We start from the raw sequence: 25847 nt of genomic DNA, 5'->3' as shown, positions 1-25847 counted from the left end.
GTCACTATGATGGTGGATACATGTCACTGCAGATTTGTCAAAACCCATAGAATAGACAACACCAGGGGTGAACTCCTATGCAAACTATGGATTTTAGTTAATAATAATGTATCAGTTTTAAAAACCCACTCATTTGTTCTGGGGGTCAGAAGTCTAAGGTTGGCCCACAGACCAGCATTCCTTCCTGAAGTCCAGCGAGGAATCCCCTTGATCTTCCCAGTTTCCAGAGCCTGCCAACACCCTGTGGCTCTCGGCCCCTGCTCTGTCCTCACAGCAGGCAGAGCAACATCTTCACATCTCTGTCTTTCTCCCTCTGCTTCTGCCCTCACATCTCTTACTACTGACCCTAATCCTCCTGCCTCCGCCTTGGAAAGACCTTCGTGATTATACTCAGGACCCACCCGGATCCAGAATGTCCTCCCACCTCAAGATGTCTAATCACTTCTGCAAAGCCCATTTTAACAAAAGTAACAGTCCCAGGTTCCTGGATTTAGGCCCTAGATATTTTTGGGGGTCATTATCCAGCCCGCCAGAAGGACCGGGAGAGTTGGAGGAGTCGGGTTAAGGGTTGGGGGCAGGGGGAAAATGCTAGGAGAAGAGAGAGGGAGCAGAACGGTCCCTGTCTGCTGTCCACACCATAAAGCACAGACAGCAGACTGATGGGTAGCTCAAAATCCAAAGAAAAAGAAAAACTATTGCTCCATGCACTTGTGTGAATAAAACATCTCAGAAAGTAACACCTCATTACTCTGCCTCCTCCTCTCAAAAAAAATCCCAACTAAATTTATTAAAATATATATTAACAAAAAGTTTACAGCAGCTTTCTCTGTAAGAGTACATGACATATTACACTTCAATTTTACTTGTAGGCTTCAAATTTTCTGCAATAAGTATTATTAGTTTATAGTCAGAAAAAAGATATTTCTTAAAAAAAAACACCAGAATATATGTAGAAATGAAGTAATGTTAGTGTTGACAACGGAGCTCTCTTTTCGCACACAGAACCGCGGACTAAATATTATCTTTGTGTCGTATGTTCCTCCCGTCTTTCTTTCTTTCTTTGATATTTCCATGAACTACCTTTGTCCTCTGTTAAAATGGAAGTTTAGAGTGAATTTTAAAAGGGGAAAGGAGGGATGTGTTGTGATTTTTCATAGTCTCCTCCCTCTCCTTAAATAGCAACATGGTATTATTTTAATGGAGAACTAATTATTAAAATGTGCTTTTGAGCCAGCGTGCATCACATGGCATGTACAAGAATGTTTGTCATGGTTTTAGTCACAATAGCCAAAACCAGAAAACAACCCAATGTGGATCGATAAGAAATAGATGGAAAAATGGCAGCATATTTGTTGTGGTCTGAATGTTTACCCCCAAAATTTCTATGTTGAAACTTAATCCCCAGTGTAGTAGCATTGAGAACCAGGGTTTGGGGAAGTGATTAGGTCTTGATAGCTCTGCCCTCTTGAATAGGATGAGCGCCCGTGAGAGCTTGTTTGCTCCTTCTGCCAGTAAGGACACAGGAAGAAGGTGCCATCTGTAAGGAATGAGCCCTCACCAGACACTGAATCTGCTGGCACCATAATCTTGAACTTCCCAGTCTCCAGAACTGTGAGCAGTAAATTTCTTTGGCTTACAAATCACCCAGTCTGATGTATTTTGTTATAGCAGCCTGAACAAACTAACACAATAGTCATACGATAGAATTCCATACAGCAATGAAAAAGATTAAACTACTGCTCCTTGCACCAAATGAATATGTCTCATTAACATAATGTTGAGTGAAAGAAGCCAGACATGAAAGTCTACATACTGTATGATTCCATTCATATAGAGTTCAAAAACAGACAAACCTAATCTGTTATATTAGAATTCAGAATAGTGGTTTCTTTTCAGAGGATAATTATTGGGAGTGGGCAAGAGGAAGGCTTTGGGGTACTGGTAATGTTCTATTTCTCAAGATGGATAGCGGGTACATAGAAATATCTATATGATATATCTTCATGGTACTGTATACTTGTGAAATATGCACTTGTCTATATGTAGGTTATACGGTTATAAAATTTACTGTCAGATGAAGAGATCAATAAAATCAAACTTTAATTTGGGATTATAGTGTATTCTTAGGTGTGTTATAGACCCTTGGCTGGACAGACTAAAGCATGGTCAATCTATGGTTCAGATTACTGCACCAATTAATCAGATCTATGGAAACTGGGTAATAATCATTAACATAAGCAAGAAAGAAGCTGACTGGTAAAATTTCAATACAGACACCATGTGCTGTGCAGTACTGGCTCAGTTTATGACTTGTTCCAGCCAGTAATCTGTGACAGTCTCATGATTTACAAATACAGTTACAAGAAGGGGCTAATAAATGTGCCCTCAGGGTTTAAGTTGGCAAAGATGCCATGTGTGATTAAGACAGGCACCGAGCCTTTCTCACATAAAACAGTCATCGTTACTATAGGTTGTGAAAATGCCAGATCATGCTTGAAGGTTTACAACTTCTTGCTGAAGTTATTTAAAAAAGTGACAAAAAAGGTAAGTGATGAAAAGGCAATAAATGTCACACTTCTGAGGGCATCTGCAGCAGTGTCCTGTCATGGGCAGTGAATACATCGAGAAGACAGCTTTGCAGACAGCTGCTTTATGGCCCTTGTTATTGAGGCTGTGCAAAACGTCCCCATTGGCTCACCCAGTTCCAAGCTGTGGTGAATCCCGACCTCCAGACCTGGAGTTGGTGTGCCTGGTGTCCCAACTCACTGTTCCTCTCAGAAATGCCCATTTGGTGAAGTTCAGAGGGATGCCCATCACAGGACACCACATGAGATCCAGGCCTGGCCAACTGATCCACTCTTTCCCTTTAGCTGCCATTGTTGGTTGTGAGCAGGGGGCACAGTCCAGGCTGGGCCAGAGTTCTCCATGGGAATTCCACTCACAAGTTAAGAATACAGTCTTAGAATGCAAGCCCAGGGCTGCCTGAGGCCACTTTCCATGACTGCCTGGAAGAAACTTGTCTGGGATAGAGAAGTTTGAGGCACACAGACACAGAGAAGCAAAGACAAGCAGAAATAAATCAGGGCAGGGCTGACTGCCAGCCACCTGTTTCCTGTAGCTTCTCCTTCTTTTATGTGAACCACTCCAGATCTTTCCTAGTCATGCCAGACAACAAAACGCCTTTTTTTCTTAAACTAGTTTGAATTGGATTTCTGCTCCCTGGCAACAAAAGTCCTAACAAATAAACCAATGAACATAGAATCCGGAGTACAGGGAAGTTACAAGTAATCATTCCAAGGGGGAGTGGGGACAGAACTGTGAACACACAGTTGCTGTTACCAACAGGGGAGCTGAGTGTCCACATCAGTGTTAGCAGCTAACTCCTGGGCTCTCCCCAGTGACGGTATCCAAGCCCCAGGTGTAACTTGCCTCAGTTTCCTCCTTTGACTCCTCCCAGGTTTTACAAATTTTTTTTACAAAAATCTGTATACCTCTGCCATTCACCTCAATACTTTTTTCTCTCCTCCAACACTCAGCTCTTTTCTTAAAAAAAATTTTCAAACACATTAACGACTGAATTAAAAAGTCCCACCCCTTTAAGCTCCGTGAAGTCAGGGCCATGTCAGTGTTATTGGCTAGAATAGTGTCTGGCTAGCCCTATGCATTCGCTTTCCCTAAACTGCAATGCCAATGTGAGGTGCCCAAAATTTTGCCACGTAGGTTGAGCTATATTATGCCAAAACTACTACATGTTTGTTAAGTGACTGTTCATTTTTCATCGCTTCATTCTAAAATTCTTTGATTCATCATGCAGAATTGAGAAGAAGATTACATCCCTTCATGACAGCATTTGCTGCCTGGCATTATTGTTGATTTGTGTGTGTGTCACTACCAGACTGTGCACACTTGCGTGCAGAGACCGTGTCTTACTGAATTTCTACGCCCAGCCCTTAGCCCGGTTCTTGGGACACACACGTGTCTGATGCCTCCCCACCATGAACAAGCCACTCTGAAAACTCCATAGAACCTTGCTTCTCAAAGTGTGATCTGTGAACCAGCAGCAGCAGCAGCATCACTGGGGAAGAGGCTTGCAAATGCAGAAGGTAGGCCCACCCCAAGAACTACTGAGCAGAATCTGTCAAGGTAAAAAGTTCAGACTATTCTGGAGGTAGCAGGAGGTCTTGGACATCATGGAATAGATGTGCCAAATCGAGGAGGTTGGGAAAGGGAGAGGCAGGTGGGTACCAGAAATGCAGGTGAGAGGGGATGAGTGCCTCAACCAGGGAGCTGAGGATGATGAGAAGTGGCATGCAGGGAGAGCTGGAGTGACCTTGCAGAGCCAGAAACTGATTGATGGAAGAAGGGAAGGAGAAGCGGGAAGAAAGTCAAGGGTGATTGAGGCTCCGAATCTGTTGGGCTGGGATAGAGAAGATGTGAGCACCAGGGGAAGGCAGGCTGGTCAGCTGATGATGCCCCTGTAGGGTCCCTTGCCTGCAGACCATCTCCATTCATACAAGAGCTCCTGGGCAAGTGGAAGAAAAGCAGTGGGAAAACCTTCACCTCTGACAGGGCAAGACAAGACTATCACACTTTTTCCTTATCCCATCTTTAAACTGGAGGATCATCTTGGAACTTAAGATCTATGAGGTGCTCTGGTTTTTATATCCAGAGGAGGCATGGGATCATAAAAGCAGACAGCTATCAGGTTCTTCATCTTAGAATCCATTGATGTGGCAAAATGAAAAAATAAATTAATAGTGCCACTTCAGTATCTAAATGAATTGGGGTTTGGCCAATGTCTGCAGGAAGCTTCTACAAGAACTCAGTAAATGATTTCCATTTGAAAACACAGCTCAAAGAGCGCTTAATAAGTGCAATTTGGTGATGATAATGATGATCCACAGAGCAGCAGCATCTATCCAGTTAAGCAAATGTTCCTGGGGAACAGTGATAATGAACCAGGTCCAGGACCATGGGCAATTCTCAAAAAGCGTGCGGGGCATTTTGTTGTTTTAAAGATCTGCTTCCCTAACCTGTCCACCCCGCATCCCTGCTGCTGATCGTGAATATCATCCTAAGCAATTCTTTTGGCCCTGAATGTAGTGGTTTAGGTAAAGGCGTGGAAAAGCCAGGACTGTAGAGGCTGGAGCTCCCCAGGGAAACCACAGGAACGAAATAGGTCACAGGGCTCCCAGGCAGCGCTCCCCTGCCCCGCCCGGTGCAAGCCCGGGGCCGCCGGCTGGGGTGGGGCGCGCAGCGCGGCAGGCAGGCAGGGCTACCGTGCAGTTCTCAGCCTCCTGGCTCCTTCGCCCCTCGCCCCGCGCCCCTGGGCCGCCCTCGCCTGCCTGCACCCTACAGCAGCCCTGACCCGTGGGGGCGCGCGCGGCCTCCCGGGGATCCCGCGGGCGGGCGGGCGGGCGGCCGGGCGCGCGCGGGGCGGGGGCGGTGCGCGCGCGGGGAGCGTGTGGGCCGGGCGGGCGCGGCGGGGAAAGCTGGGCGAGCGAGCCGAGCCTGCTGCTCACCTGCAGCCGCCCCGCTCACCTGCCGCGGAGTGCGCGCCCCGCGCCCTCCCGGCCCGCTCCGGAGCCCTGCCGCCCCCCCCTTGCCACAGCGGGCAACTGCGCCGGCATGCGACACGAGTAGCCCACGCGCTTCGGAAGCACCGGAGGAGCCCCCTCGGCCTGGGCGAGCCAAGGTGACCCCCTCGATGACCCCCCCGCCCCCGCGGGCCGCCTGTCCCCGCACGCTGTCTGTCCCCCTCGCGTCCGACTCCCGTCCCCGCCGCCAGGGGATCGGCAGCAGTGCATGGGCATCTGTCTGTCTGTCTGTCTCGGTACTTCCATTGCACACACCTCCCTCTCGTGGCCCTCCCGACTGCCCCGTGCGCACGGGGGGAGTCTGGAGCCCCTCTTTGTTCCGGTCGGGGGTGCGTTTGAGGATGTGCACGCGCGCGGGGGATGCGTTTGGAGGGTGGGAGTTCGATGGAAATAGGCGATTTAAATATTCCATCGAGGATGGCGGCCCCTGGCTCGAGACCTGCCGCTGCCGCGTGGTTTTCTCGGCAGCAGCCCAGATGTCAAACAGTTGTTCGTTTTCAGCATGCAAGATGTGATTTTCCAAAGTGCATTCCCAGCGCTGTTGCAAACAGACCGCCGCGAGTCCGTGTGTGCCTGCCTCGCTCACGCTGGTGTTTTGAAGTCCTACCCTGTGTTTTCCCCAATGCCAAACGGCATTTTTGTTGTGGGGTTTAAACCACAGAGACTTTGGCTTTTGTTTCATTTCCCAACAGTTCCTCATTCCCGAAGCTTGTGGCATTTGGTACTGGTATCTGAGCAGGGGCTGGCTTTCTGTTTGTCTGTGTGTTTTTTGCATGATCTTGGATTGTCACCCTGCTGTATTTAAACATTAAAAAGCCTGTCTTTTCGTTGAAGAGGACAGGGGTTAAAATGAATGAAGACCTGAAGGTCAATTTAAGCGGGCTGCCTCGGGATTATTTAGATGCCGCTGCTGCGGAGAACATCTCGGCTGCTGTCTCCTCCCGGGTTCCTGCCGTAGAGCCAGAGCCTGAGCTCGTAGTCAACCCCTGGGACATTGTCTTGTGTACCTCGGGAACCCTCATCTCCTGTGAAAATGCCATTGTGGTCCTTATCATCTTCCACAATCCCAGCCTGCGAGCGCCCATGTTCCTGCTGATAGGCAGTCTGGCTCTTGCAGACCTGCTGGCCGGCATTGGACTCATCACCAATTTTGTTTTTGCCTACCTGCTTCAGTCAGAAGCCACCAAGCTGGTCACGATCGGCCTCATTGTCGCCTCTTTCTCTGCCTCTGTCTGCAGCTTGCTGGCTATCACTGTTGACCGCTACCTCTCACTGTACTACGCTCTGACGTACCATTCGGAGAGGACGGTCACGTTTACCTATGTCATGCTCGTCATGCTCTGGGGGACCTCCATCTGCCTGGGGCTGCTGCCCGTCATGGGCTGGAACTGCCTCCGAGACGAGTCCACCTGCAGCGTGGTCAGACCGCTCACCAAGAACAACGCGGCCATCCTCTCGGTGTCCTTCCTCTTCATGTTTGCGCTCATGCTTCAGCTCTACATCCAGATCTGTAAGATTGTGATGAGGCACGCCCATCAGATAGCCCTGCAGCACCACTTCCTGGCCACGTCGCACTATGTGACCACCCGGAAAGGGGTCTCCACCCTGGCTATCATCCTGGGGACGTTTGCTGCTTGCTGGATGCCTTTCACCCTCTATTCCTTGATAGCAGATTACACCTACCCCTCCATCTATACCTACGCCACCCTCCTGCCCGCCACCTACAATTCCATCATCAACCCTGTCATATATGCTTTCAGAAACCAAGAGATCCAGAAAGCGCTCTGTCTCATTTGCTGCGGCTGCATCCCGTCCAGTCTCGCCCAGAGAGCGCGCTCGCCCAGTGATGTGTAGCACCCTTGCACCCAGGAGGACTCTGCATTTACCAAGCACTTCCACTGCCTGGCCAAGGTTTGAGATGCTTCCCTTGAATTCCTTGCATTGGATTCCCTCTCAAGCCACAGGAGCACTTAGCATTCGTGAAACAATGACATCGTTCAGATGAGTTAAGTGATTGAAGTGAAAATAATGTTACCAGTGTTTTCACCATTAAAAAAAAATTGTTGAGCTCTTCACTCAATATTATTTTGTTTTGCTTGGGGGCAAGGGTTTCCTTTTATACTTTGTTTGGAGGGCTGACTGGGGGTAGGAAAGGAAGGGATATGATATGCCCATGATGTTATTAGAAGTAAATGAGTTTCAGAGTTTTTACCTGGACTTTAAAATAAATTTGAGTGATTGAGGAAAATTGAGAAAGACTTACTTTTTCCAGACTATTTTTTTTTACATGATGGTAGATTTTTTTAATGCTGCATGTATGTAACAGAATATGACCCCTTTCAATCCAATACAAATAGTTTACATAATTGTGTTTGGAAGGGACCTCATTTGCTAACGTGAACTCAGTAATGTCACCGACACTGAAACCGTGAACCCATTCTTATCCATTCTTTCTTTCCTTTCGGCAGTTACTGTTCACAAGAATTACTTCGGTATTTCTATAAATGTTGCAACTCCTTCTGCATGGTCGACTGTGTTAGCTAGGCCACTTGTTTCAAATGTTGCCATGTCAATCTAGATTCCAACGGGTCACTTTTCAATATAGTTTTTCAATATGTACTTTCTAAAATGAATCCTGAAATAGGTTTTGATCTTCATATGAAGTAGGATTGATTAGATCCACCATTGTAGTTTCTTAAGCTATTGTCTGATTGTTTTCAGAAAACAAAAGGAAAAAATATTAATAATAGCAATTGAAAGTAGATTAAATTTATTTTAATATATTCTGAAAAAAACTAATGTGACATTATCATGAAATTAAAAAAATCACCTTTCCTCTCTCTCTGAGAATATATTAATGGTTATTCTTGATTGAGATAATTAGAATAAATATTATAGGCCAAGTTTTTCTGGTTCATACTGTCTGTGGTGCATAATGCATTTGAAACAGGCAGTCCCCTATTTTAATGATTAGGTTTGTTTGTCAGTGCACAGCATCCATCTATGACTGTGATATATACCAGCTATATCCTGTAAGGTCATAAACAGAATGACCATTGGCTGTTGATGAAAAGTTAAGTTTGAAATCTTTTAACTCCTTTTCACCAAAAACCAATTTATACACAATAAAAATCATATTGCCTGTTTTCAGAGAACAAGAATGTAGTCAGGAAATTGCAAAGAAGAATTCACTTTAAACACATTATAAAATCGATGTGTCTCAGGTTTCTTTTCTGTTCATGCAGACAAATGTAGACACAGGTACCTTCCCTCCATTTGCAATGGATTTATAGTTATGTCTATATAATCAGTGGAAAAAATTCTTGGCAGCACATTAACTTAGCCCATTCAGATGGCAGCAAAAGCAGTATTTCAGGGTCATTGGGGAATCATTTGTAATAAATTAACCTCATCGGTTTGTCCCAGATGTGATGCCCAGGGTGGTCTCAAGACCATTCTGGGAGCCTGCATGCTGATGCCTTCTCTCCAGAGCCTCTTCTAATGTAGCACACGTGTGAATAAATCCTCTACTTGAATCTGTGTCTCCTCTCTGAGGTTACTTATGGAAGCAGGAGAGGGACTGAAATACTTAAGAAGCGGGAGAGAATTTTCAATACATATCACTGTATGATCAATCTAATAAAACTGATGCCTTTAAAACATTTCTTTTGAACATTTGATGGAGTTAGTAGGTTGAGCATGATGAGTCTGTTCGTTTTTAATTAATTAAAATTGAATAGCACCACCATAGGAGACTTGACAAAGGTAAGTTGGTTTTGAGAGGGGCTAGGAAATATCCATAATGAGGTTTTAAAGGAATAAGTGATGATTTTATAAAAATAGTGGCTCCATTTGCATATCTCCAATAGTCAGAATTATAATGAAAATAATATGTACTTGTTGTGACCACATGTGTGCCAGGCCCCATGCTGTTTTACTATAATCACAAAACTACTACTTTTATAGGTGAGAAAACTAAGACTAAGAGAGGCGAGGATAAAAAATGTGCCCGAGGCCACAAAGCACAAGGATAGAGTCAGAATTTGAAGCCAGGTTTTCCAAAGTCTAAGTCTTGCTCCTTCCCTGTACCTTGCAAGCTTTCATCCCTCAGTGGATACCAGGGCTGAGGAAACTGATTTGTAACATGTTCCTGTCACAGAGTTTTGACTCTACATTTAAGACATAAAACTTGGCCTGGCGCAGTGGCTCACGCCTGTAATCCCAGCACTTTGGGGGGCCAAGGCAGGTGGATCACCTGAGGTCAGGAGTTCGAAACCAGCCTGACCAATATGGCAAAACCCTGTCTCTACTAAAAATAAAATTTAGCCGGGCGTGGTGGCGGGTGCCTGTAATCCCAGCTACTCAGGAGGCTGAGGCAGGAGAACCGCTTGAAGACAGGAGGCGGAGGTAGCAGTGAACAAAGATCGCACCACTGCACTCCAGCCTGGGTGTCAGAGCAAGACTCCATCTCAAAAAAAAAAAAAAAAAAAAAAAAAGACATAAAATTTCCTGTTTAAAATTACACTAGTTACGTGGTTGCTTTTGGCCCATGTTTTTAAAACATATAGTTTCAGCTAAGAGATTTTTCAGTTCAACTAACAACATGCCCTTACCGTTTAAATTGTGAAAAATGTTGGATATTTATGTGGTTTTCTACAAGGTTTCTTTTTTCCTGTGGAGCTAATTATTTTTAAATGTGCACACATCTCAATGTACATATGTGTATGTATGTGTTTACGCATACGTATACCCAATAATATTAACCTTGCAACAGGACCAAAGACCTCATGGAAAACTGTCTTATTTCCAACAGTCCTGAGGTAGCAGGTAATCTTTTATTCCACATAATTAAAATTTCTAGCTACCAAGGAATTGATATTTTTCCAGTAGAAACAGTTATCCTTGTAACTAGGACAGTTCCATTACTTTACCAGAATCCTGAATTAGTCAAAACTAGTCATCCAAGTTATGACTATCTAGGGTTTTGTTTCCTTTTATTCCTTTAACTCTGTATTTCTTTCTATCAGTGAAGTTTGTTTTTAAAGGTACCTGGGGCGGGGAAGCAGGGTGGAGGTAGAGCCCCTCCTTGCCTGGAGCCTACAGTAAGGAGCCAGCTTCAGGAGGAGTGGATTCCTTGGTTGACTTGGCCATGCAGAAATAGTCTTAGACTCCCCCAGGATTTAAAATAGGATTGAAACAAGAAGTTTAAAAGAGCAGATGAGGAATAGAGATACTTAGTGCCAATAAAAATATCGTGGAGACTTCTTCGGCTTTTTTAAAAAAATGCTTAATCCATTATTAAAATAATGATTGACTCTATTTTATAGTAATATATGATAATATGAAGTTAGGATGACTTGCCATTTCAGATTTAAAATACATATTAATTAAGTGACTACTATGTTGTGATTTTGAATAATGTTTAAGTTTCTATATTGATTGTATGCCTGGTATAATAAAGGAAAAGACTGCCTTATTGTCCCCTTTAAAATTTGTCATAATTATTGAATGTTTCGATATATGGTTAGGACTTCTAAGTCTGTTTAGAATTCTAAGAATCACAAACTAATAGGTTTATACATCACAGCTTGAATTCACAGACAAATCTGTCTTCTAAAAAAATTACAGGCCGGGCGCAGTGGCTCATGCCTGTAATCCCAGCATTTTGGGAGGCCGAGGTGGGCAGATCACGAGGTCAGGAGATCGAGACCATCCTGGCTAACATGGTGAAACCCTGTCTCTACTAAAAATACAAAAAATTAGCCGGGTGTGGTGGCGGGGGCCTGTAGTCCCAGCTACTCAGGAGGCTGAGGCAGGAGAATGGCGTGAACCTGGGAGGCGGAGCTTGCAGTGAGCCGAGATTGTGCCACTGCCCTCCAGCCTGGGGGACAGAGCAAGACTCCATCTAAAAAAAAAAAAAAAAAATTACGGAAAAGAATATTGGTAATTTTGGCTAGAGCTCCTCAAACTTTAACTATTTGAAGAGTATACAAATCACCTGAGAATCTTGTTAAAATGCAAATTCTGCTTCAGTCAGTCTGGGGCATGGCTGAATTTGCAACAAGCTCCCGTGATGCTGATGCTGACGGTCTACAGACAACACTGATTCACAATGATACGTGTCACACTTTTAATATAACGTATAAATACATATATATATAACATATAAATATAACATATAAAAATGTATATTTGAATATATATAACATGTACCTATAACGTATAAATAATATATATTTGAAGTGTTTATTTTTGTCAGAGGTTAATAACTAGTCTGTATTCAATGGAGATGAAATTTGAACTTTTCCTACAGCTTCTCAGGGTCTAATAAAGACCCATAAATATATTTTTTCCATGTTAATGAACTAACTTTTTAAAATCCTAATGTTCATTATCTTAATTTAGTTCTTTCAGAAGCTTTATGTAGATGCAATGTGTTTCTCTAGGTGTGTGTATGTATACCTGACAACAAAGGTTTTCACCTCCACCTCAAGGACAGTTTTCTTTAGGACACGAGTGGCTTGTGTTTGGGGGCTGCATGTGTCTGCATGAATTTATCTTGACATGATTGAGATGAAAACCTTTGTTCTCTGAGTTCTAAAATTCAACTGAACTTATTCCAAAGCAACCTTTTCTAGACAGGTACATCAGAGAAATTTAAAAATAGCTCACCTTCATTTGACACTTATCTGTAGCCTTTTATTTTTCAGCATCAAAAATACTATTAATGTTAATAGTTACTCTGGTCACAGGTACTCTGCTACCTTTCTGCCCAAGGAAGTGAGAACATTTTTTTAATCCAACAGAAGCATATTAAAGTACATAGTTAAAGTAGATTTTAGTATATAACTTATATATGTCCATTGTATAAGATACTTACAGAAGACATCTAGGAATTTTTTAATCATAAAAAATTCAAATACTAACATCAAGCATAAGTGAACAAATTTCAATTGAAAATAAGTTTGGGACACAAAAACATTTACTAGGGCACAGATTCCCTTGGTAGCTGACTATTTGAACAGACAGTTACCAACAGAATATTTTAAAAGGCAAAAGAGCATCTTATGGAATTCTCTCTATGGCTTGGATTTGCATTTCTTACCAAACAACATATTTTGAATCTACGGGATTCTTATATGGGTTGACGAAAATACAAACCTTCCACATATGGAGAAATGAAGGCCTGTCTTTTACAGATATATGTGGTTACTGGGATAAAACCTAAGGGAAAATGTGTTCTGATCCAACTATATCCTTACTCCTTCCTAGATCCTTTTGAAGCGTGAACAAATTTACTCTGGGATTCTATAGAATCTAATAATTGGAAGAAAACATATGAAGTAGAATTTTCTATATCAAATCTAAATCACCTAAGTCAAGATCTCTTTGGAAACCGAAGTTGTACACTTTTTTCTCATTGCCTTGCAGTGTTTTGATATTCCAAATCTTGATCTTTCTTATTATATTGTAATTCTATTTTTGTCTTGGCCAAGCCCCTGGAGGTACGGAGAACCCCTTAATCCCAGTCAACATTGATATATTGAAAACATTCATTAAACAATATTGTTCTCTTCTTCTTCAAATAAAAATCTCAATTATTTATGTCATATGTTTCTGATTTTATTTTATATCCTTTTGATCATTTTCCTGATCCCTTTTTCCATATCATTTACCATTTCTCTGCATACCTTTCAAATCTAGTCATCAGAATGAGGATACAATAATCTACTAAATGGAGCAGAATGATGGATTATTCTCTGTTTCTGGTTACTGAATGGCAATGGTTCTTGAAGTATGGGCCCTTACCAGCAGCACCAGCATCTCTTGGGAATGTGTTAAAAATGTAGTCACCCAAGATTTACTGCTGAAAACTTAGGGTATGAGGCCCAGCAATATGAGTTTTAATAAGCCCTCCAAGTTGATTCTGATGCACGCTAGAGTTTGAGAACCATGCCATATAGCTTTGACTGAATCCTAAAGTCTTCCTGACATTACTAATAACATTAATATCTCAGCAGTACTAGGACCTCTCAGCTTTTTCTACTATGTCTATGCAAGGCAGTCTTCACATTGTACTGTAGCAAATTATAGATGATTTTTGTTTGTAGATGTGCTGCCTTGCACTGATTTCACTGGAACTTGTTGCTCTTTTCAAGGTTATTTTCTAATTCATCAAGTTGAATTAAACTTCTGCCCCTTCCGTTAAAGCCATATCACTGTCATGTGCCTCAGACAGAAAGACAATTCAGTGGGAAGAAAAAAACCCAGTCAGACCTCTTTTTTGGCATCATGGAGATAAGTCTTCCTGTTCGTATTTGTTACTATCTGTAAATTGCCCCGAATATTCCACAGTTACAGCCTCAACCGTCCAGTAGTGCATCAACTGTCCATCCATTCCCCCATCTGTGGTCTGTGGTTATGCATAGACACACACACACACATATGCATGCGTACAATCACACCCTTTACCTTCCTCTCTCATACTTCCACACCCTTCCATTGTCCTTCTACAATCCCAGACCAGAAATCTTCAGTGAGGAAGTCCAGAGAACTAAGGCAGTTGATTGAGGGTCTCATTTTAGGCTAGTTTTGTGGTGTTGATAGGCACAGCTTTGACAAGCATAGGTCAGGATAAAAACACTTCCGTGATTCCAGACCAAGGACAGTTTCTACGATACAGGTTGGTTTACATCTCACCCCACTTCTACACTAACCTCAAGATGCTGTGATTCGTAGTCCAGAAAGTTCAATAAATAAGAGCAATAAACACATTTTACATAGGAGTTTTCTTAATTCTAGGGATTGACTTGAGGCTAGAACTATGAAATAGTTGCATCTACTGACAGCACAGAGGGATGTCACTTTTTCTCTTTTTTCTTTTTATTTTTTTAAGACAAAGTCTTGCTCTGTTGCCCAGGCTGGAGTGCAGTGGCACAATCTTGGCTCACTGCAACCTCCACCTACCAGGTTCAAATGATTCTCCTGCCTCAGCTTCCTGAGTAGCTGGGACTACAGGCGTGTGCCACCACATCCAGCTAATTTTTTTTTTTTTTTGTATTTTTAGTAGAAACGAGGTTTCACCTTGTTGGCCAGGCTGGTCTCAAACTCCTGACCTCAAATGATCCATCCGCCTCGGCCTCCCAAAGTGCTGGGATTACAGGCATGAGCCACCACGCCCAGCCTAGGATGTCATTTTCATGAGTGCTCTTTAACCTTTCAAATTACTAAATCAATTCTGTCAATTTTCTTTAGGAATATTTGAAGCTAAGAAAACATAGTTTAAGTGCCCAAAAATGTTTCTTACTAAACACACTCTCTTTTTTAAGTTCAAGATCCAGTTTAAGAAGCAGCAAATCCCACAATACAGGCTACAGAGAGGTTTTTCACCTATTAATGAAGACTATAAATCAGATATGGTGGCTCGTGCCTCTAATTCCAGCTTTTTGGGAGGCCCAGATGGGAGAATAGCTTGAGGTCAGGAGTTCAAGAACAGACTGGGCAATAAAGCAAGACCCCATCTCTACAAAAAATTAAAAAATTAGCCAGGCATGGTGGTGTGTGCCTGTAGTCTTTGCTACTTGGGACTTAGATGAAAGCTCTGAATGGGCTTTGGGACAGAGGTGGCTACTCTCCTAGCCCAATGACCCAATATTTTTCAGATGTAGATGCATTTTCCCTTGAGACTTTTGAGATGTCTCAAGTGATGATCTAGCTATTTCTGAAACACCTCAATCCAGAGGTGATGATAACTAAAGTAACTAAAAAGACAGAGGTTTTGCTCTCCTAAGCCCTAATCCAGGAGCTAAAAGCCATGAGACGTGCCCAATGGGCCTTGTGTCCCCTCCTGTTTGCATTCCTCTTGAAGTTTGTCACAGGGATGAAGGTTTCCTCCCCACCCTCGCACTCCAGAGAACGGAACACAAACAAACTGTGCCCAGATGGTGAAAAAGCAAAGCTGCCCAGGGCTGTGGGCAGCCTATTTCAAGCTGTTCTTATGAAAAAGTCTTCACTCTGCATAAGGTAATTGTTTCAGTCCAGGAACACTTGACAAACCCTGACAGTACTTCCCAGATAATATGCTTTGAAGCTTATCCACTCTAACCAGCTTACTGTTCATATGAAGACAGTTTCCTCCACTTTTAGACATTTTCCCCCCTCTAGTTACTAGCTGGCTCTCAGGGACTCATTCCAGAATGTCTGGAGAGGTTGAAGAGGTTTGGAAAAGAAAACCTGATGGCTTCAGGGTGCCTCCCTCGACCTGCAGACCTTGATGGAGTGACATGGCTTGAACAAGCAATGTTGATGACAGATGCCATTGTGATGTAAACTGACAGTTCCATAGTCTTTTTATTTATTTACTTATTTAATATTTTTAGAGATGGGGTCTTGCTCTGACACCAGGCTGGAGTGGAGTAATGTGATCATAGCTTACTGCAGCCTCATGCTCCCAGGCTCAAGCAGTTCTCCTCCCAAGTAGCTAAGACTACAGGCACACACCACCATGCCTGGCTAATTTTTTTATTTTTTGTAGAGATGGGGTCTTGCTATGTTGCCCAGTCTGTTCTTGAACTCCTGGCCTCAAGCTATCCTCCCATCTTGGCCTCCCAAAGTGCTTGAATTAGAGGCATGAGCCACCATATCCGATTTATAGTCTTCATTAGTAAAAAGATTAAGAACTCTCGCTCTAGACTTAGGCTGCCTGGGTTCATTTCCCATCTCTGTCACTTTCTACTAGACTAGCCTTGGGCAAGTTACTTAACTTCTCTGAGGCTCCATGTGTTGGTTTGCTAAAATGAGCATGCTGCAAGAACCTTCCTCATGGTATTGGCTGAGATAAGACATACGGACGGTTTAATATAGTATTTGGCACATATCTACTTGGACGCTACTTTCCAGTAGTATTATTATCACTACTGTTGCTGCATTGGTATTATTACTACTGTTACTTACCCAAAACCTGTCAATTACTAATATTGCTTCCACTAGTTAGTGAGGTAGAAACCCAGATAAAAGCTTTACATACATAATCTCATGTAATCTTTTCAGCAGTGCTATGAGGTCTGCATTGATATTCTCCATTACAAATAAGGAAATTGATACACAGAGAGGTTGATTGGCTGCCTAAAACCACACAGCCTTTATGTAGCTTACCGTGAACTCTTAGAAACAAGCAATGCCTGCTCAGAAATCCCCAGTCAAACCAGCCTTTGCATAAAAAGGTAAGAGGAGTCTTCAAAGGCAGCCCAAGCTCAGCTCCAGAGGCGTGGCCCAGACACACCCAGGCACTCGGCCAGGGCCCGCCTTGTGGGCTCTGGAAGGCAGACTCCCTGGAGACAAATGGGATGCTGATGGATCTCAAAGGGCAGACTGGACCTAGGTAAGTGTAAAGAAGACCAAAGAGTTTTCTGGGAGAAGTAACTGTGATGGGATTCAAAGGAGTGAAGAGGAAGTGACTTTAGCTTATTTGAAATGGGGCAAAATTGACATTTTTTTAAATGACATTTTAATTTGAACCAAGTCTCAAAGAAAAATCCTGCAAACTCTATTTATATGAATTTCAGTTTATCACTAAAAGCTCACATTTAGGTGCTTTGTAAACTTTATAAATGTAAGATTTTAAAAAATGTATTCATGTTTATTGAAATCCATCAAAGCGTGTGTTCCGAAAAAGAACTTAGAGATCAAAAGTTTGCAGTTGTATAGACATGGATTTACATAAATAAAAAATATTTATTTTTAAAAGTCAGCTATTTTATGTGTACTTTTCAACATAAAACATAACATGCTCAGAATTTTTCCTTTTAAATAAACCTGTTAGATGTACTGGTAGTGTCCACGTTCTTCAGCTGGAAAGGACTTTGCAAGCATTCACTTCACTGACCAGGAAGCCAAGGACCCGGACAAGCTCTGACCTGGCAAAGTCATTAGCCAGGGAGCGGCAGACCCAGAACATGAACCTGGAGTCGTGATTCCTTGTCCAGAACTTTGTTCTTGGGCAGATTTTCATTGACAAGGAAAAGCTTGAAATGTGAAAGGCTTTGTCTAGTATTTGCTTTCTAGGTTCGAATACTTTTTTTTCTTTTCTTTTTTTTTTTCTTCTTCAGATGGAGTCTCGCTATCACCCAGACTCCAGTGCAGTGGCGCAATCTTGGCTTACTACAACCTCCGCCTCCTGGGTTCAAGCGATTTTCCTGCCTCAGCTTCCCGAGTAGCTGGGACTACAGGTGCACGCCACCACACCCAGCCTTAAGTTTGAATAATTTGTAATTACCACTGGCTATAAGAAATCCTTGTTATAGTTGAATAATAATTATCACTATAAGGGCTAACACTCTGCACTCAATTTTTTCCAGGGGCCATGCTAACGACTTTATGTGTATTGACTTATTTATTCTTCACATCCACAAAGATGATATTTGGTAGTATTAATTCTACTATTTAAAAGGAGAGTGTTCACACATGCAAATTGAGAGTGATTCTTATAACCCTTCTTTTGTGTCTCCTAATCCTGTGTTGTGCACATCCCTGGAGCTTAACACACTTTCACTATGTCTGGGCCAAAACTCTTCAACAATTTATTGGCTTAATAATCAAGGTTGCATTTCAGAAGCCATTGCATTTAGATACAGATTGTATTATGTTTTTGTGCCTAACATATCAGTACAAAATTTGACAGACACAGTAGTCATTGTGATTCTTTGTCATATCTGGCAAGCTATGAAGAGGGGTAGGCAAAAGTCCAGAACCCCTCTCTAACCTGCCAGAGTGTGTAGCCCTTGCCAGACCTCACCAGTGTGTCTTTCTCGCATTTTTGAGAAGGGGCAGGGAAACTCCACACATGGCAGAGTGATGAGCTTGTGGAAATAATAATGACACAACTAGATTAATGTGTGCAAATATACAGTGAGATGGAAGAAATGAGACCTGGTGTTCAGATGAGTAGGATGCCACAGTTAACATTAACCAGTTGTACATTTCAAAATAACTAGAAGAGAATACTTGAAGTGTTCCTAGCATAAAGAAAAGGTAAATGTTTAGGTGATGGATATGCCAGTTACCATGATTTGATTTTATGAATGTATGAAATTATCACATGCATCCCTAAAATATGTACATGTATTTTTATCAATAAAGAATTAAAAAATAAAATGAATGACAAAAAGTAATGACACTGTATTTAAAAGTCACAGCAAACAGCACAATGTATTGAGTATTTGCTGTTCCAGGCACTGTCATAGGCGTTTTACATAAGTGAATTCTTTTCATATTTACAATGACACAGTGACATTTAGGTACTTTTATTATCTCCCTCTCACAGATGAGGAAATTAGGGATTGAAAGACGAAGTAACATGTCACGATATCCCACCTGTTAAGTGGCTGGTCCATCCAAGCCTACAACCTCCCTCTTTACTACTAGACACACTTGCTTCCTGTCTGTCCTTGAGGATTAACCTGGTGTTTGTCTCTGAGGCCCAACTACATGATATTCACACCAGCTGCAATTCCTGGAAGACATAGATGCTCAGAATTTCTTTGTTGTATTGCTTCTAAATAGAAGGCTATTTTCCACCAATGTTGGAGTCAGATTCCTTGCTTCTGCTTAAGCACCTGAACACAACTTAAGTCAACTGCATTAAAGGTGTGGACAGGCCGGGCGCGGTGGCTCATGCCTGTAATCCCAGCACTTTGGGAGGCTGAGGCGGGCGGATCACGACATCAGGAGATAGAGACCATCCTGGCTAACATGGTGAAACCCCGTCTCTACTAAAAATACAAAAAATTATGCGGGCGTGGTGGTAGGCGCCTGTAGTCCCAGCTACTTGGGAGGCTGAGGCAGGAGAATGGCGTGAACCCAGGAGGCGGAGCTTGCAGTGAGCCGAGATCGCACCACTGCACTACAGCCTGGGCGGCAGAGCCAGACTCCGTCTCAAAAAAAAAAAAAAAAAAAAAAAAGTGTGGACAGAGGATGGCTCCACTCCACTTCCATCTCACTCCCCCTCCACTGGGCCAGTGGGGCACTGGTCCTCTTGATACGAGATTATTTCATGAGTCTCAAACAACATTTTTTTCAAAGAAAGCATAGAAGACATCTGAAATTACAGAATTATACATAATCTGAAGATATTCTTAAAGTAAGCTAATTAGTAAAAATAGGATTTTTTTTTTTTTTAATGGAAGGCAGTTGCTTTCTTAGTTTCACTGAATGAGAAAAGACATAGATTGGCTATTTTCCAGTCTGCCAAGTTTGCAAGATTTTTAAAGAAGATGACCTACACTTTATATTTGATGACAGATTTCACTGAAAGTGATGGATTTGGAGAGTCCGTTTCAATAAAGCAATCAGCTGACTCATTGACCTTGAAGTCCAAGAATAATAATCCTTACAGCAAGTGACATCTAATAAAAGTGTACTTCAGTAATGTGTGTGTGGTTGTGTGTGTGTGTGTACACACGTTAGTGCAGACATCTAATCTATGCATCACATTTAGATTTTGGCAATGAGAAACTACTGAAGATATGTAAAATCAAGCTAGCTTTTTTCTGTAAGAGATATGAAACAAAATAACGAGAATCACTCCAAACGGACACCTACTGAGTCATTCCAAACTTGTGTTTTTGTATAGTTTTAAAAGTACACAATTCAGAAAGTAGGGAGGTTTTAAAATTTCAATGTTACTATACATATTTTGGGATATATAATGTTAGTTGGCAAATATTTAGTATAGAACTGCCCAATTTAGATGGTAACTTACTTAAAAAGCTCTATCAACTGTATTATTATTTATTATTATTTGATCACTGTGGCAATTGAGCATTTGAACTGTGACTAGTGCGACTGAGGGACTGAATTTTGAATATTATTTAGTTCTAAGTGACTTAAATTTAAGAAGGCACACATGGCTGGTAGACACTGTAGTAGGCAGTAAAGATCTAGATATAAACTAATTTTCTCATGAAGACTACTATAACTACAGGTCCTATTTTCAGAGCTCAGGTCCCTGCCTCGTGGTCCTCCTTACTGGTCTACCAGCTTGAAATTGTTCACCACAACACGATTTAAGAAAATCTAATGTTAGAGATTTCAAACTGATAAAACTAAAAAAATCAGGAGTGATTATCACTTTGGGCAAGAATTATTACTTCAGAAGATTCACCACTATCCTTTTAAAATAATATGCTTTTTTTCCTTCCACCTTTAAAATAAAAATCGTTTTCAGAAAGTGAGGCAAAATGTAACAACTCACAGAACCCCATGGAGCATTCCAGTGACAAAAACCAGGCTGTGTGGAGCTCCAGGCCGGCGTGTGCCTGTTTTCGCCTGGGTCACTGGTCTAGGCTGGGATTCCGCATCTGTGCACTGCTTGTCACAGTCGTGTGAGCCAAGGAGACGCTCATCAAGGTATGTAGGGTGGGGACCAGGACAGGGCACGCCCTGTCTCTCCAGACACACACTGAAGGGACTTGCTTCCCATATCAGTCTCTCTACAGAAGACAGTTTTAGTTTGAGCTTTTGATTTTCATTCCTCCTTTTTGACAATTTTAAAAGGTCCTGTCAATGTTTGCCACAAAAAGACATCATCATCGGCTTGTCCGCATTCTTGTGTTGATTAAGCCTCTGTCACCCGGACCCAGTGTGCTAGGCAGACTCGCTTCTCATCCACCAAGCGAGTTCCTGGAGATAGCGGTGGCCTCAGGTTCAGATCAGGTGGTGGGTGACAGCTCGTGGGGCAGGGCAGTGGGGAGCTGAGGGAGGTTAGAATTAGAAACAGTGCCATCGGTCACAATACATCAGTGTCCAGGACTGGTGGGTGAGCTGGCACCAGAGAAGGAGGAACGCAATAAAAGTGGGAATAGTCAGGTTTCTGCCTCCAGGAGCAGTGGGCACGGAAGCAGATGAAAGGGTGACGGTCACCACAAACACAGCTGCCTTCAGGCTCACTTGCCAGATCATCTGCAATGAGGACATTTTCTTGATTCTAATAAAGCACTTTTATCTTGGAAATTGTGCATGTTCTACATTTCCCTCCCTCACCCCCGTGGACTTAAAAAAAAACCAGGTTGTTTTGTTTTGTTTTGTTTTTGAGACGGAATAGGGCTCTACTGCCCAGGCTGGAGTGCAGTAGCGCAATCTCGGCTCACTGAAACCTCCGTCTCCCAGGTTTAAGTAATTCTCCTGCCTCAGCTTCCCAAGTAGCTGGGATTATAGATGTGCACCATCACGGCTGGCTAATTTTTGCATTTTTAGTAGAGACGAGGTTTCACCATGTTGGCCAGGCTGGTCTCAAACTCCTGACCACCTCAGCCTCCCAAAGTGCTGGGATCGCAGGCGTGAGCCACCTCACCCAGCCCCCCATGGACTTTTGAGTGAGAGAAGGAGGAAAATGTACACCAGTTTACAGTAGTCTTCCTTCTATATAATTTTTCAAAAATCGCTTTTCCCAGGGAATTTAATTTGCTTTAATCTCAGCAGGTGGTTTCAGCACAAGATGCTCACAATGCAAGCCCCGGTGCCTCTAATGAAGGCAGACCGCATTAACTCCGCGGTGTGACTGTGTGTGAGCTCTGAGAGGCTGCTGCTCACAGTAATGTTAACAACTGAATTACGTGAAGATTCTGTAATTAATTTTCATATGGCCTCTTAAAAAACTATTGTGACACTTAGAAATCTGATCTTTAAACAGTTGAAGACTGAAAATATATTAAATTCTGTCCTCAATGTCAAGATTTCAATTGTGGATTAAAATCAGATTCATGTGATTTGCGTGATAGGTAATGCACTTCAATATTTAAAACAGAGTGAGTAATTATTTGTCAGATATCACAATTGCACTGTGTTGTAACCCTTGCTGAATTGAAGATATACAGCTTTGTAGCTCACGTTGTAATAACAGCTTAGTTAAAAGCAAAACAGTTGTCTGAGTTTCGTGACATTTCATATGTGGTATATATGACAAATTTTGCTTTGTAAAAAGATTGTGCATTTCTTAATGTTGAATAGATGCATTGTCGTTGTTTTCAATTTACCTAAATATGCCATTTAGAAACAGCGGATTCTGAGTGTCAAATGCAGAGTGTGACTCAGGAAGTTTAGATCTGAGAAAAACAAAACCTTGTAAACGTAACAAAATTTAATTACATTTCTACAGGATCCTGATTACACTGATTTTTGCATAAACTAAAAAATTTTAGAATGTATAAAAGTGCAAAGGTTGAACCATAGGTTAAGCAGCAAATACATATTTACATGGACCCAAAATAATGAATTCTGAATTTGCTTTGAGGACTTAACTTTAAGAATATTTCTATGGCAGATTTGCTTTGCACTCTTTTCTTCTGGGCTGGAGAGAGCCCATGAAGTCTGACTCCGGCAGGTGAACCTGTGGCCTGCCCATGGGCTCTGGGAGGGAGGTCACCAGCCCCCTTCCCCATCTCTCTGCCGGGCCACAACAGCCTGTGCTTTTACATGTGGTTTTAACTGGAGCATGGCCCGGAAAGGGTGGGTGTGGAGAAAGACCAAACCCGGAGAGCGCACCTCTCCTGTAGGTGGGAATTTGCCGCCCCTCCCCTCCCCGAGTGTCTATGCTTTATAGAGCAGTCTGTACCAGGAGCTCCCTTGTGGCCCCGCCGGCTCTTCTGCGTGGGGCAGGTGTCAAATGAAGAAGGCCAGCTCTGGGTTCTAAACAGGCCCGAGGCGAGGATGCCGCCGGCTGCCGGCACATCGCCCCACCACACATCACAGAGTTTTTCCTTGACCTGTGAGTTTTAGAGTCAGATGTAAAGCGGTCAGGCCGTCAGGCCACACCTCCTTACAGACAAGGAGAGACTGCGAAGGACTTGGGGAGGAGCAGGGCTAGGATCCCCTCTCCTGTGTCTGGGCTCAGTGATCGCTAAGCGACTGCGCGTCCTTTTCTTTCTGTGAATTTGGGGGAGACACACAGGCGTGGTCTGGGCAAAGGCTCTCTCTCCTGTTGGTCAGGGCCTACTCGCAAGTGGTGCCCCCTTTCTGAGCAGGGCTCGGGGTGTCGTCTTCCTAGCACGTCTAGGGTGGTCGCTGGGGCTGCTGAGGAGCAGGGAGGGCCCGCTCAACCCCACCTCAAAAAGACATCAACTGTCTCCCACCGAAGGGTTGCCGGAGGGGAAAAGAAACAGCGCAGAGACCTATTTCTCTCTGTTTTGAAAACTTTCGCACAAGCTTAAGGTGGAACCGTTGGGGTTGTCCTAAGCTTGTAATCCAAAGGAAGGCTGCCAGAACTGGTAGCTAGATGGGGCTCCCGTGCTACTGTCCAGCTGGGACATAGGAGTGAGGCCTTTCCCCAGAACGGACCTTGTTCGTGAGCGCAAGCTCCCCGCAGGAGGGGCATCGGCTCACTTTTTGTATTCTGGTCTAGAATTAAGCGAGGTGAGGTGATATTGGTTGGATTTAGAGAATGCTGACCCAGACAATTTTCTGGGACGAGGATTTCGGGGGCATGGTTCAGCTTTACCTAGAACACATCTGCATGAGCCTGTCCCCTGGGCTTGGCAGCAACTCACAGAGCCCATGGAAAGAGCCCAGGTGTACTCCACACCCTCCCCAGACACCGACTCAGTGCCCTCAGCTTCCCAGCCCTCAGGGTCAAGTGGCTTTCATGAGAATGCTTCCTCACCAAAGGCCAGCAATGAGGACCTCTCCCTCTGAGGCAGAAATCTCACCCAGGACCAGCCCTGGGCTGCTCCTCTATCCCACGTGCGGATGCTGAGGTCTGGGGTTGACTGGGGACACTAGATCCACTCGGTGCCTCACTCTCTCAGGCTCCAGAAAGCCATAACCCCAAACTCCCACCCTACCCCATCGCACACTTTTCTTTTTAGCCCATCCTGGATAGAAGTCACATGCTTCAGCTGGATTACAAGAAAAATCCCCCGGGGCCAGTTTCCTCTGTTAAGGCAGTTGACTGGTCCTGGGGTTGGATAGACCTGTCCAAGTCCTGGGGTGGTCACTTTCTGTCTGTGTCACCTTGGGTAAGTCATCTCATGTCTCCAAACCTAAGTCTCCTCACCCATCAGATGCTGCTGAGGATATCATGGATATACGGCGGCATCTACTAGGGGCTCATGACATGGAACTATCTTTATTATTATGAATGAAAATTCTCCCAAATGTCAGCATAAGCAAGCATCCCCTAACCTTAAAAAGTCAGCTGTTATCCCCAGAAGGGTAAACAAAGCCTAGAGAGCTGAAGGGAAATACCTAAACTCATAGCTCAGAGGTACAGGGAAGGGTTGGTCCATCTCCTGCTTCCCAGCACAGGGCTTTGACTAAGACCCTGATGGTGGTAGGACAAGTTAGCAGCTTTCAGTAAGATTCTTTTGTTACTCTAGAGTAAAAGTACTAGTTCATGACAGACAATTCACAAAATTCAAAAAGCACAAAGAAAGACACACAAATCCATGATCCTTCTACTCAATGATAACCACTTGAAATTGTAATATATTCTTTTCTTTCATTAATTATAACTGCTTCTCTCAAATCTGAGATTATGCTTTTAAAAATGATGATAGCTAACACTTCCAGAGCCAGGCAAAGTGCTAAGTGCTTTACTAGCATTCTGTTGTATAACATAATTTTTCAAACATGCTGTGTTTTCACTTAATGTACAGTGAACGCATTTCTATTAGCATGACACAGTTTTCTACCACGTAATTTGAATGTTTCCATAGAATGATATAAAATGAAAATACCATTGCTTATTTAACCAATTCTCTTTTTATCGACATTCCAGACCATTTCCAGTTTTACTCCTGGAAACATGCTTCCAGGGATATCCCCATGCATGTTTGCCCATGCCTATGATTTTGCTCTAAAAAATCCTAGAAGAGGAATAATTGCATCAGAATTTCAAATTGCCCTCCACTCACTCTTCACAACCACACCAGCCAAACATGTAAATGTCCTCAGTAGACTTGATTCCTTTCTGGTGTCCATTGCACAGATAAGGGAAAAGGCAGAACGATGTTGATGACTGTGTTGGGTGAGAAGTTTCACTTGCAGGTCATACCCCAGTGGTGGCTTTTTGGGGGCTCAGTCTGACCCTAGAGGGAGAAGAGAGACTGGTGAGGTAGAAAGGCTCCAAGCAGAATTGGAAGGAAGGCTGAGAACTACCTTCCCTCTCACTTCCACGCCCGTGAGAGTTCTACTAGTCCATGTGGGAGCACTGTATTGGAAAATGGTTACAGACAAACTTGAATGACTTCAGCTTAAAAA

At 43.2% G+C, this 25847-nt stretch overlaps 1 protein-coding gene across 2 annotated transcripts; it reads left to right on the top strand.

Annotated features, from left to right (window-relative positions):
* Positions 1–5257: 5257 nt before the first annotated feature.
* Positions 5258–9133, top strand: GPR12 (G protein-coupled receptor 12). Of its 2 annotated transcripts, none has more exons than XM_055359722.2 (2): positions 5258–5695; positions 6836–7559. In XM_055359722.2, the coding sequence occupies exon 2, from the start codon at positions 6924–6926 to the stop codon at positions 7449–7451; it is 528 nt and encodes a 175-aa protein (XP_055215697.1). In that variant the 5' UTR covers positions 5258–5695; positions 6836–6923; the 3' UTR covers positions 7452–7559. The 2 variants fall into 2 exon arrangements, with proteins under 2 accessions (XP_055215697.1, XP_030857045.1); XM_031001185.3 differs by having other exon boundaries at positions 5488–5695; positions 6432–9133.
* The last annotated feature ends 16714 nt before the right edge of the window (positions 9134–25847 follow it).

Source organism: Gorilla gorilla, chromosome 14, assembly GCF_029281585.2.
Source record: "Gorilla gorilla gorilla isolate KB3781 chromosome 14, NHGRI_mGorGor1-v2.1_pri, whole genome shotgun sequence".
Lineage (NCBI taxonomy): Eukaryota > Metazoa > Chordata > Mammalia > Primates > Hominidae > Gorilla > Gorilla gorilla.
Note: the sequence above shows the minus strand (reverse complement) of the source record. Positions and strands in the feature narration are given on the sequence as shown.

Bases quoted from the DNA above. Each gene is read 5' to 3' on its own strand.
- GPR12 (XM_031001185.3), top strand. From the start codon at position 6,447: ATGAATGAAGACCTGAAGGTCAATTTAAGCGGGCTGCCTCGGGATTAT.